A 13,738-nucleotide genomic window follows, 5' to 3' on the forward strand; every position below is an offset into this window, starting at 1 on the left:
AGTGGCCCTTTAACAATGGCATTTTCAGAGCGAGGATTGCGACTGCGTGAAACAAAACCGCCACTAATAGTGGTCGCAAACTGATTAATGGGAACTTTTGGCTTCCTCGTGACTTGACGATTTGCTTGACTTGAGTAGATGCGATGGAAGCAACAGTGCCTTCAACCAGTAGTGGGGCAAAACCCTACATTAGCGTCCCACCACCTGCAGAAGGCAACGCTTTTATTATTTTTTTCCCCTCTCTTCGTACACTCAAACCTCGATATAACGAATGATCGGTTATAATGAAGTCAGTGACCAATAGCTTTACCATAGATACAGTGTTACAAATAACTTTTATGACAAACTTTTCGATACAGTTAAATATTTTGGTAGCAGATGTTACTTTGTTATAATGAGGTTTGAGCGTAGTAGCGTGTGAAATGGCCTTCACTCTCTCTTTTTGCTGGCGTGCATAAGATTACTAACAATTTTGTCTTGGCGCAAACTCCTGCACAGGTCTTATACTGGCAAGGTTCCCTTGTTACCTACAGCGTAAGTACGCAGTATGCTCCGAATAAAGATGCTTGGAAGGTTTGTGTAATTAATTAACTCATGTTTAACGATGCTCTTGCTACACAGATCCGCCTTGAGCGCCATTTTGATTCCGGCTCTCACCACTTGCTCTTTTTCTTTTGAATTTTTAATTACAGGACACCGATAGTGGCGTAAGTTGTTCAACGGTCCATTTTATTGCTTCCTTTTTTAGTTTGCCTCACATTGGTAACAGCTTTGAAGCACAAGCAAATGCAGCTCTGTACACCTCTGCTCCCATACACCTGTACACCCACCCACTCTCGGGTTTATGTTTGAAGGATATTGTCAGTAACTGTGGCTAGCATTCCACCCAGAAAATAATAATGCAGTGATGGAAGTGCTGCTCAAGTTGCTACAAACTGCTCCAAGTGAAAAGTGCTGCTCTATGCTGCTCCAAAAAGCCACTTTCGTTAGTAATTGCTCCAAACCTGCTCCGGAATGGCACTTAGAGAATGAGAATGACAATCTTTTACTGTTTAACCTGCTTATATACAGCTCATAAGTCATAAAGAAATTGAAAAAGAGTGTGTATGCTATTATCCCAATGTGTTACTGGTGTGCAGCATTATCACCTTTTATCTCAATTGTGTGACAAGAACTGGAATATTAAGCTCATTAGGCTGTTTTTTTTTTCTCAGCTAGGCTTTGCAGGCTAGTATGGGGAAATGTGAAAATGAGCAGAATGGCTTTTATTTCATACCAATTATCTACTGCTTAATTGACAAGTTATGTGGACTGTGGTTACTTCGAAAATGCAGTGTTCAGGTTTTTCCAGTTTGGTATGATTTTTGCTGAAAATGCTACTATATAACTGATTTCATAGCACATTATAACAACCAGCCATCTTTTTGTTTTCTTCTTGAAATATACATTGATTGTTATCTGTTAAATTATTTGATAATAAATAATAATATTTACGGGATGCTTCGAAGATGCTTTGAACTTAATTAGTGTATGGCGAATTTTGTATCCGCTCCTAAAACCAGCAGCTGCTCCAAACCGACATTTGTTTTGCTCCGAAAACACTTATGGCTGCTCCAAAGCAGTACCTTCCCTGCTCCAAAGTATGTTCCAAAAAAGTAAGAAGTCACTTCCATCACTGACGTCAATTGCTCTAGTTCTGTTATATCTCTGTTATATGTTTCAACGCGGATGTTTCTCGCAGTAATTTCTAGGGGCAAACGTGGTGTCACCAGTTTATGTGGGTTTACGGGCAGGTGTTTCAGGCTCTTTGAGTTGCAGAACAAATTTTTTTTTTTTTTCCATTCAAAGAACCTCTGTGTACAATTTTATTTGCTTCTAGTAAAGTGTCTGCTGCTGGATACTGGGAGACGGGGCCAGTTGAGCTTCGTGTTTGTAGCTTTTTTTTTTTTTTTTTTCACCTTCCCAACCACATCTCAAGTGCGGTTGTTTCGTTTTCTTTTTGCATTTTTGTGGAAAAAATACACCAACTTGAACATGTGCCGTTAGGAGATTTAGGGGGGATAGATTGAGGGGGTCGAGGCATGTTTCTTAGAGGCGTGCATTAGCCGGTGTCGAGTGAGTCCAGATTCTATGTACTGCGTGGATGCACAAATGAGGGTTTTCCTAAAATAAAGCCTTCATAATTGGTTTTTTGTTATATAAGATTTGCCTGATGTAATGTAGCTGTAAACCCCCACACTGGAGGACTTTTGCCTTCACGTAGTCTTAGATGCATAAGCGACCCCAGTAAGTCATTTAAGAGGGCCTTTAAAGAAAGGTCTTTCAGGAAGGCCTTCGATGAATCTGGTGCCTGAATACAAGTTCTCCCGTTCGCAGCTGGAAGATGAGGATGATGAGAAGGGGCCGTCAACGTCTAGGGAGGGCCTGGTGAACATCGTGGAGCCGAGGGCTCGCTTCCGGGTGCACATGCCGCAGTGGCGGCTGCCCTTCAGCCTGGGCATGACGCTGAGTTCCCTGTTCTGGTTCTTTCTGGTGCCGTCGTTGGCCTTCGTGCTCTACCTGCTGTGCCAGAAGGTAAGTTTGGCTACCACAGAGCACGATGTGTAATGCTCTCTAGGCAGAACTCTGGTTTTGCCTAATTGGTGCTTGCTGTTTCACATATTGACTGCACAAAAAAGACAAGGACAGAGGGACGTGCAACGACACGGGTGACATGTCATTGCACGGATTGCCCGTAGGTGACGGTGCAGTGGCCCTAAAATTCTTAATTTCTTTCAAAGATTTCGTGTTCTAGTAAGTTTTCGGAACGTGCAGCGGGAGTTAACGTGGCATGATGGTATTGTTGTGAGTCATTTCACCTTAGAACGCATGCAAAAGTTGATGGTGAAGCAGGGCTTTTCATGGTCATCTCTATAGCTGATATATTGCTGTAGTTGGTGTCGTCATAAGACGGTTTCGTGCATGCAAAATCGAAAGGGCAACCATGACAAGTCAATTCACCGTTGACATCCGTAATGCATCCTTATCCGCTATATTAATTTACCGTTCTCGTTCTTCGGGGTGCCGAAGGGGAGCAGGCAGAAAGCTTAGACAGGCAACTGCTCCGTCGTGGCATTCAGATACTGGTCGGGTACAGCTAAAGCAGAAAAAAAGGGGCAATCGAAAAGCAAGCTGGAATTGGTGTCACTGAGCCTTCGCCGTGTGGTTTGTTCATTTCAGGAGAGCTGCACCATCATGAAGGCTCCCAGGGTGCCCAGGACGCTGGACGCATACTTTCACTGGAAGCTCTTCATCGGCTACCCAGCCTTCCTGCTTATCCAGGCCCTGCTGCAGGCTCTGCCTATCGGACGCACGGTCCAGGGCTTCCCTTCCAAAGCCCTGAAGCATCGCATATCCTACGACTACCGCATCAACGGTGAGTGTAGACGACTTTGAGCATTCCGTACAAGTCCAACCAAGCACAAATGTGCTCGCAGAAATTGAGAAGTACAGGAAGAGAGATGTTCAGATTCCCTTCATCTGTTAATTGCACAGGCTTAATACAAAGTGTCATGATTTCAATGTTTGATTGTAATGCAAGGGTCGACTTTAGGTAGTGAGAATCTGAACATAAAACTCTCGATTTCTTCCTCCAGTGTGGTCGCTTCCTCCAATGCTTCCTCTAATAGTGGTCGCTCATTTTCATGACATCGTGACATCAAGCACTTCTTGAGTGTATCAGACTGAACTTTCCCACACATTTGTGTCTCTGGGTTTATGGTGGACAGCTGCATATCCTTATGCCTTACTTATTCGAATCTAGTCCGATAGTTTTGTTCAAATTTCTTTATATCAAGCTCTGGGTCAGCTTAGATTCGAGGATTGTGAAAAATGCGCCATTTATCGCTGAGAAAAGTGGTGTACAGTTAGCGCCACCTAAACGGTATTGTAGCCATTAGTAGCCAAGCCAACACCTGACTCCAGTACACACATGAGGCCGCCATTTTGATCTTTGTGGCTTGTTCAGGCGAGCCGTTTGTCATTTCGAGTTGCGCCTCGTATGGTCTGTGTGTGGCGTAGCTCAATAGCCCCAAACACGCGGTGTCATCATAGTGCCGCTTATAAAAGAAAAGTTTGAGCCACGGTGTCATCGTCCAACGTTCAGGCCGAGCGGGACTGTTGGAGTGGACGAAGAAGTGCATTGCTTGTGGGGCTGCAGCCTGAGACTACATCCCAGGAACTTCGATTGTGCGCTCTTTTTAAGAAGTGCGACGTATCCAATGCGCTTGATGACACCGAGGATTGCGCACTGTTTGAAGTCAGCGGCGAGGGAAGCAGCGACGATGAGTCGGAAGGAGTGCAGCATTGGCAAATGTGGCATCTTTTATACAGTCCACGACCGATTTTCTGGACGCCCGAAGTTAGGGGCATGCCTCATTCCCGGTACTCATCCCTAACATTGTCAAGTTCCTCATAGAGTCACTGTATTTGAAAAAAGTCTGAAATTTTGGACGCTTATACCCTTTGCCATCCTATTTTTCGGACTTTTTACCGCTAGCCGGGTACTTGAAGTCAGCACCAATGTCGTCGTTTCGGTTTTTTTTGGCCTTCAACCCAACTCGGCATTGCAGGTGTGGCCCAGTTTGGCCAGCAGCACCGCACCTACTGCGCTGTGACTGCCATACTCTCGAAACCTCATTTGGCACTATCTAGTGCACGCCAATCCGTTGCCAGCCGTAGCCAACCCACAAACCTCCTGCTTTAGTTCACGTGTTGTTCTGTCAGTTCTGCGGTAGATTTTGTGCTGCAGCACGTTATCTTCAGCATTCATGTTTCCCGAGCGTCCGCATTCACCCGAGTTTTTAGCTGTTTGGCTCTGCTTTTTCGTAAAGCGAATTTACCATTAAGGGGGGATGCTACACCTTCCAAAAACTCTTTTATTTTTGCGAGTACCTCAGTCAAATTTGGAGAGCCTATGTAGATTTTACTGCTGATTTCAAAAATCTAATTCTTTTTTTGCTGTGACAATTAGTTTTAAAGATATAATGAACTGCGACTTTTTCAATTAAGGCCTAATTAGCTAATTAACTGTAACTTGGATATTGATGTGCAACCTATAGAACCAATTCGGTATGTTCACAGTGTGCAATAAAGTATAAATCATTGTTCTGGGCTATTTCGAAGCAAAGTTGTGGGATGTTGAATATGACATGAAAAATTTCCCCATCTACACTTGAAACAAAAGATCCATTTAGAGAATTTTCTCCAAAAATTATTACAATCAAACTTACTTTACGACACATCCCCTGCATTTATCTTCGAAACAAAAAAGAAATCGTAATGATAACCCAGATAGAACAAGAGATATTGCTCCGGCATAATGGGAAGCACATGAAAATTGTCGTTTTGAGAAATCGAGAAAAAACGTGGGCACACATTTTTATTGCAGAAGATGCAACAAGACAACCTCAAAACGCACCAGAAGCATAGTCTGAATGCATTCTGTGCTCATGCCTCCTCTTCACTAGCTTCCGGAGTTCCAATGAGGCTGTTCTTTTCTTGTTGGAGACAATGCTGCGACGGTGGTCTTTTTCTCTCGCTCTCCTGGCACCAGTACTTGTCGCATTCATGTCCATTTCACCTAAGATTGCCGTTGCAGAATTCAAATTGCCCGTGTTGAAGCGCAGCACTGCTTCTGCAACAGCTGCTTCAACAGCGAACAGGGACGCATGGTGCTCCTTGGGGGCCAAACTCCAGATTACCGAATGTAGGCTCTCGTTGGAGTTCTGCGTTTTGCCGCGTTCGCACCTCTGAAGCAGGGCTCTTTCCGAAAGCCGGGTATAAACCGGTAGTAATGCCTCTGCCACGTCTTTCGGTAGATTGTAGGCATGCCTGGGGTCGGGCTCACCCTTTGCTTTTGCGGCATTGTGCCGACACCATGAAGTTTCACCAGCTGGGCACAGACTGTGGTCCGAGCATTCATCAGTGGAGGTGACGTGGCGGTATGTGGCCATCACAGCCTTTTGCATCTCGCCCACGTCACCTTCATGCGATTTCAGAGCCCGGCCATAATATGTGCTCAGCCTGGTGATCAGCTCACCTGTGAGCCTGCCTTTCCCACCAAGGCCTCTTTTCCCATCGCACTTTTGTTTCTGCACCAGGTTTCTCAATGCGGTGCCCATCCGTTTCTGTACATGATTAATACAGTCTTCCTTCTGCACGTCAATGTAACCATACACCTTGGCGTCTTGTGTGGCGCAAAATGTCCTAGAGTCTCCATCAGACAGCATAGTTGTGTAGCGCAGGCCATGGCGTTCAAGCGACCTCTGAAATAGAATTAGAGCCGCCTCCACTTCCATTTGCCCCGCTTTGCTGTTCGTATTTTTTTGGCATTTGTGGTTAGCCTTCCATTCTTGATAGCCCTCACTACTAGGCTTTGGGCCCACCTCGCAGCCTAGGCAAAAGTTGGAAAGAACGACGTAATCCAACACGTAGCCACTAAATAATTCGATAACTGTGCCCACGCCGATGTGGGAAGAATGGCCTCGCGTCTTCCAGGTGCCGTCGTAGCTAACGGCAATATTGCCCCGGTGGCCGAAGAACAAGTCATCATAAATTGTTCTAACCTTTTCCGCACATTCGCTCATAGCGGACTCAGCCGCTCGCGTTGCAGCGGGTGCCAGCGTGTTCTTCAAATGCCGCTGAAACGTCTTGTGGTGCATACCGCGGTGTGAGATGCCCATTGTTGCGAAAATATCGTTCATTTTCGTTTGGCCGTTGCCGGTAGCCACCATCGCCCTCGAAGCGAGAAGATTTACTTCAAACGGATTGCACGTTATCGTGCCGTTCGCGCGGGGCGAAGTCCATTCATTCGCGATCTCGCCGCACCTTTCACACTGCACTAGCACTTTCACGGCAAGTCCGTAGTCCCGATCCCCTCTGACGATCGTAGCCGGTCCGTGGCAGGCTTTGCAACACAAGGCACCCATTATCGCGTTTAGGATATCTAGATGCATAAGCAGATAAGGAGCAGCGTGGTCCGAGTCCTGTGCGGTTGCCTCGCTACAACTCGCGGTGAAAAAGTCAATTTTCCGTGCAGTTGCTGGCGCCGATGAAAGCCGGTCGAGCGTCGCTTTCTCCCGGGCATGATTTTCTTCAACTTCGGCGTTTGTCACCACCTTGGCGTCGATTCGTAGTCGTCCGGAGTTCGCTTCACCGTCATCGGAGGAGGAGGAAACGCGCTCGGTCGCACCATCGCTGAACGGCCGCGGAGCGTCGACACATCGTTCGTCGGAGTCAACCAAGGGCTCTGATGACTTCGTAGACTTTCTCCCACGACCTTTGCGTTTCCTGCGACCAAATGCGTGCACGGTCCGATACTTTTTTGCGTTTCCAGGCATGGCGATACGATCAGAAGCTTCAGAGTGCTCTGCCGATTTCGAGGCGTCACAGCGGTAACCCTTTCAAAATGGCGTCGGGTCGCGTATGCAGGCGCAAGCCGCGAGCTTCCAGCCAACCGGAAAGCGCCATTTCAGTCACGTGCGCCGTTTAGCCAATGGCAGTGAGCGCGGCTCTTCGTCTTTGAGGCCCCGTTTTTCGAGTTGGGGAAACGCTCAATGTTGCTTACTGAATACAAAAAACAGCTGAAAACGCGTTCTTTCAAACAAGACCAAAATGGCGCCGATCGAGCGCGTAGTTCCCGCGTATCGTAGAGCCGAAACCTGCGCTATTCGTCCTCAATTTAAAGGGCAGGACGCTCGTTTTCGGTTTTTTAAAGTTGAATAACGATAAAAGTTGATGGTATTCGGCTGTGAAATTTTGTAAATAGGTGCGCAATGATGTCGGGAACGCGAAAAGAAGGTCCGCGAAAACTCGATTTTTTGGCTGATTTTCGGTCCCGAAGTGCCGCGTCCCCCCTTAACAGTGGTGGCACAAATCTTAGACGTGCACTAATCCCCCTTATAGGCTTACAATGGAAAAGGAAGCCGCCATCATCAAACATGTCCAGAGCGGCCGATCGCAGGCAGAGGCGGGGAGGGAGTTTAGAATTTCTAAGGAAACTGTTTAGAACTTCATGAAGAACAAGGCGAAGATCGTGGAACTGGCTGCCAAATTAACTGGGGCTGCAAAGAAGAATGCGAGTCGGGTCAGGGTGTTTACCTAAAGCTCAAGAAGTGCTCCTCGCGTGGCTCACTGCCATGATTACCAAGAAAATCTCGGTGTCAGGCAAAGCAGAAGGCGGAGGTTATTGCGCTTCGGATGAATGTGACAGGTTTCAAGTTCAGTGATGGATGGCTTCGCAATTTTAAGAGCCGCAATGACTTGAAATTCAAAAAGATGTTTGGGGAAAGCAGCGCCGTCGACGATTCCGTAGTCGCTGAATATCAAAATGGAAGGCTGCAGTCCTTGCTTCAGCAGTTTTTGTCAGACAATATGATCAACTGCGGCAAAACCTATGGTGACTCCACTACTCACTGTAGCGGATGATCACCGCAGGGCCGCGACTCCGTCACCTCCTCGCGTGTAGTGCACCGCTCCGCGCGCGCTCAACTAACAAGGCTTTTTTTAGCGCGGCGCGGCAAACAGACAGGGCACAGAAATACACCTACACTTTATTGCCTTTGGCGGCACCCCGAGCAATAGTACAGCGTCCGCTCCCGGGACGCGGAGAGCAAAGGCTCCCGCACACGGACGTTCACGTAAAGGGGAAACCGCGAGCATGTCGCAGCCGGCAATGGCGAGCTTTGACACGCCGGTCGGGAAAAGGTCCCTCGCGGCTATGCTGCGCACTCTCACGATGGCCACTGGGCCTGGTCGCGAGTGTTAGGGCAAACCTCGTACGCGTAGGCCGACGGCAAGTGCGGCTCGGTGTGGTACGACCACTTCAAGCACTAGGCACCGCTGTGGGCTTAGCGTACGGTACCGAAGCTAGCACTCGAGTAAACACGCCTGCCGAGGTGCCAAAGGCCGCCCCAAGCAGGCTACAGTCCGGCGATTCCCAAACGGAACGCGGACGAAGGAAACACGTGCTTACCTGGCGCCAACCACGCAGGAGAGAGAGCTAGCCCGGCGCGCACGTAACTTGTGCCGCTCCCGCACGTGGCGCCATCTATCGCCACGCGCCGTTGCCAGAGCAGGAAAAGCGAAAGGGCGCGCGCGGAATGCCCGTGAAATGGTTTCGGGCGCGCCTCAGATCCTTACATCCTCCTCTCCTTAATTCACCATATAAACTGGACTGTTTTGCAAGCTGCTGCCAGAGAAAACACTTGCATTTGCTGGTGACCCCTGCCACAGCGGCTAGCATAGCAAAAAGCGGCTCACTTTCCTCGTTGGCAGCAACGTGTCAGGTAGCGAGAAGTTTCCGTTGCTTATGATAAAGAAGTCAAAGCATCCAAGATGCTTCAAGGGGGCAGTGACTCTGCCTGTTCTTTACGAAGCCAACAAGAAGGAATAGGTGATGCAGCAGTTATATGAAGTGTACGTGCGCAAGCTACTGAAGGTTCGATAAGCAACATCTAAAAGTGCTGCTGTTTGTGGGTAACTGAGCCGCGCATGGCCTCATCAAGGACCTACAGCTGTCCCAGCGCCATCTACGCACGCCATGAAGGCGTTTTACGGCCGTGTTTTCTCACAATCGTTTAACCACAACAGTAGTATCTGCTCTGATATTGAGGGGCTCCCAGAAGCGTACGCTACGATGCACTCTGCCAACTTCACGGTAACCTCGCACGATGATTGCGCCGCCGCCGTTGGCATTGTAGCAAGTAACCAACATTGCAGCAAGCTACCACCAAAGCATCAAAACAAACCACCAATAATAAGATTAACGACAAAATACGGTTGCTGCTTCGCTGTCCACATCAGAAGTTACTGTAGAAAAGGTAGCCTACATCTTGTGTTTCTTGAAGTATGTGCAGATAACAAGCACGAAGAGAAAATTGCAACCGAAGTGACAATCGGGGAGTGCTACCATGTTGCGGAAATAGTCATATCTTTTCTGGGCAACAAGCAATTTTTTTCTGGTTTTCTAAAAGCCTGTGATGCTATGGTAGCTAAAGGTCTTTGCTATAGCCATGCCAACAGCACACTTGTCGTCTTCGCTCAAAAATTGCATGCATGTGGTTGGCCTTGGGAGTTTCGTATTTGCTGGAAGCGACTGTCAGTTGGCTTGGGTAGTTTCGTGGCCTTCACTCGCTGTGTGCTGTCAGCTGCGATGTCTCTAGACTCGCACCGTTAGTGAACCCCGCTATGGCGCATAGGTACCGTAATTACTCGAATCTAACGCGCACCTTTTTTCCGGTTAAGCGAGTTCATAAATCGCATGCGCGTTAGAATCGAGTTCGAAAAAAAAATGAATACGGTCATTCTATTGCCATCGGCATTTCCAAAATGGCCGCCCCCTACGCGCGTCGGCCATTTCTGCCTACGTGTTTCCCATGTGCGGCACTTCAGAGTTTCCGAAACGTGTGTGCGGGACTGGCGGAAACAAAAGCAGAAGATTGTCGACAGCAAAGATTCACGCAAAAGCTTCAGTGGACCACAGCAGGGTCGGTTTCCGCAAATTGAAGAGCTGCTCGCCAAGTATGTACTTGAGTAGCGAGCGGCACAGCGGACCGTGACGACAGAACTGCTCCAAGTGCGGGCTATGCAGTTAGCTTTAGAAAAAGGGCTAATGCGGAGCCAGTCCAAAGCGAGCAGGTGCTGGCTAACTACAGTGCAGACCACTTATAACGTAACCGCTTTTTGCGCGGGACCGGTTATAACGTGAGTTTTTTTTGACCACCGATATGTTGCCCATAGAACTCAATGTATAGCCCGACCGTTTATTGCGTAGGCGCGTGAAAGAGAATACCGATTATAGCGCGATGTTTTTAGGCGCGCGGCCATAAAATCAGCGAACGGAGCACGGTCGGCACGGTTTCCCGGCGGCGTTCTCGGCGCGCCGAAACGTTGGGAGTGTGAGCGGGGGGGCGCACGTGGAGACCGCCGCAAAAAGTCAAACATTGCGGAGGAGAAGAGAGGGTACAGTAGGGAGGGAGTCCGGGAGACCTTGGAAGGAGGGAGCGTGTTTTCGTCACCGTGGCGACTGTGGCAGTGTCCAATCCGGGTGCGTGCTGCGCGGAGTAGGGGAGAGAAGCAGTAGCATGCTTTTTTTTTCTCAACCTCCTTTTTTTTGCCTCTTTGGATTTGCTGTGTGCGCTTCGCCGTGTCGTTGCCGTCTGAAAGCCCAGAGCACGTGTGCTGCGTAGCTCCTGTCGCCATGGCGTCAGCGGCGTCTTCAAGGAGTGTGAAAAAACGCCGTGCTTTATCGCTGGAGATTAAGGAATGCGTCATAAGGGGCATTGAGAGTGGCCTAAAGAAGGCGTCGGTGGCGGCGAAATACGGCGTTTCCGACACAACTGTGTCGACCATCTACAAAAACAAGGACAAACTGCGGCAGCAACTGCAGCAAGATTCATCTTCCCTGTCACGGAAGAGAATACGTACGTCAAAATACGAAGGCGTGGACGCAGCGCTGTTCAGGTGGTTCCGCGAAGTTAGGGCTCATAGCATCCCAGTAAGTGGCCCCATGCTCCAACAAAAGGCCAAGTGTCTTGGAGTTCTTTTAGGCCATGACGACTTCAATCAACTCAACGGGTGGATTCAGCGTTTCAAAGATCGCCATGGCATCAGCTGCAAAGTGGTGTGCGGAGAAAGCGGCGCTGTCGACGAGGAGTCTATCGAAGTCTGGCTTCGCTTGAACTTGGAGAGTATGCTGTCGACCTTTACTGATAGAGACATTTATAATGCCGATGAAGCTGGTTTATTTTATAACCTTTCGCCCAACCGCGCGCTTGCGCTGAAAGGCAAAGCCTGCTCCGGCCGCAAGGTCTCAAAGGAGCGCATAACTGTATTGTTTTGGGCCAATTTGGATGGGAGCGACAAACGCCGCCTCTTTGTCATAGGTAAATCGGCAAGGCCACGTTGCTTTAAGAAGTGAGAGTGCCTGCCAGTGACCTACAAAGCCAATAAAAAGGCGTGGATGACGCAGGATTTGTTCACCAGCTGGCTTTGCAAGTTTGAGGAGGATATGGTGGCCGAGAAGCGGCGGGTCGTGCTTATCCTCGACAACTGCACGGCCCACAACGTCAAACCAAAGTTGACCGCAGTCAACCTAAAGTTTTTGCCTGCCAACACTACAGCAAAAAGTCAACCTCTCGACCAGAGTGTCATCGCAACCGTAAAGGCGCTGTACAAAAAGCGCATTTGCGAGAGAGTTTTGCTGAGCATGCAGCAGCAGCAGCCTCTTAAAGTGAACTTAAGAGGCACAATTGACATGGTGGTCACTTCATGGTGGCAGGTAAAGGCAGATACCATAAGCAAGTGTTTCAAAAGGGCAGGCTTCGTGCGCAATGCAGAGGCTCTAGAAGACGATGAGCAGAGCGACACGTCGCTCGCCGATGAGACCCTCAACACTGACGACGTGTGGTCCTGCCTCGTTGACAGCAACTTTGTAACCGCCACCGACACTTTCCAAGAATTTGTCGATGCCGGGGAGTCGTAGCTTTCTGTCTGCGAGGAAGCGAGCACAGATGATGCGATCATCGCAGAGGTGCGCGGTAGTGCAGAGGTTGCAACGGACGACGAGTCGGACAGCGAAGACGATGTCGACTCGACGCCAGAACCAGATTTTCCGTGCAAAGACGCATTGGAATACCTCGCTAAAGTGAAAACGTACTGCGTGAAAAACAGTTTGAGCGAGAAATCGCTTCAGTGCTTAAGCTTTGTGGAGGACGATATTGTTCACAAGCATCGCCACACGAAGATAACGGCGTTCTTCCGCTGATGCCGGACTTGAAAACTTTGTTTCCGTGCGGTGTTGTAATTGTGTTGAATGTGTCTGCGAGTGAAAAATGTAGTAAATTGCTTTTGAAAGGTGGGTTGCCCTTTTGACATAGGCAAAGGCCAAAAAAAGCATGCTTTGGTTATAACGCGGTACCGCTATAGCGCGGATTTTCACAACTCCCGTGACTTACGTTATAAGCGGTCTACAATGTAACTACAGTATAGGCTTTAGGCTAACTAACTTTAGGCTTTTCCCTTCGGAAGCGAACGGGCATGGGCCAAAACTTGCTGGAGGAGTACGAAGAAAAGCTTACAGTTTTCACAGCTTCGTCCTAAACTTGCGGCACAATAACGGCTACCTGCTTGGGCAAATCGGGAATGCCGATCAGACGCCTCTTTACTTCGACATGCCTGGCACCACAACCGCCGAGAAGAAGGGGGCAAAACAAGTTCGCGTCCTGACATCGGGCCACGGTAAAATTAGAGTGACGGCAATGCCTCGTTGCACGTCAGATAGGCACAAGCTTCCCTTGTACCTCATATTTAAACGGAAGACGCTCCCGAAAGGAGTCGTTTTCCTGAGTGGTGTGATCGTGCGGGCCAACGAGAAAAATGGGTGCGCGTTGCAATCGATGTCTTACTTTTTTTTTTTTTTTTCGTCGTGGAAACTGGGTGCATGTTACAATGGAGGGCGCGGTAGACTTGAGTAAATACGGTAATTGAAAAGGACTGGGGACGTGCTGCGCACAAATAGAAAGCGAAAGGAGGGGGTAGCAAACAGAGGTGACGGGGGGGGTCGGCATAAAAAATTGGCCCCGTATCTGCATGTTAATCTGCAAATGTCATCAAAAGTTGATGTTCTGCGCCAGAAAATCGGTGAATGGTATTCTGGAGGCGCTGTGCTAGAGTGCCTTGAGCGTGCAGCGGAGGCGAA

At 48.7% G+C, this 13,738-nt stretch overlaps 1 protein-coding gene across 5 annotated transcripts in view; it reads left to right on the forward strand.

Annotated features, from left to right (window-relative positions):
• LOC119167224 (delta(14)-sterol reductase TM7SF2) overlaps window positions 1–13,738 on the forward strand; it is a 62,575-nt gene that overhangs the window by 19,754 nt on the left and 29,083 nt on the right. For all 5 annotated transcript variants that reach the window (XM_075866893.1, XM_075866894.1, XM_075866895.1 and 2 more), the window contains 2 exons: window positions 2,377–2,574; window positions 3,220–3,415. In XM_075866893.1, coding sequence (XP_075723008.1) covers window positions 2,377–2,574; window positions 3,220–3,415 — 394 coding nt within the window. The remainder of the gene's footprint in view (window positions 1–2,376; window positions 2,575–3,219; window positions 3,416–13,738) is intronic.

The sequence above is a fragment of the Rhipicephalus microplus genome, chromosome 6 (genome assembly GCF_043290135.1).
Source record: "Rhipicephalus microplus isolate Deutch F79 chromosome 6, USDA_Rmic, whole genome shotgun sequence".
NCBI classification, from domain to species: domain Eukaryota; kingdom Metazoa; phylum Arthropoda; class Arachnida; order Ixodida; family Ixodidae; genus Rhipicephalus; species Rhipicephalus microplus.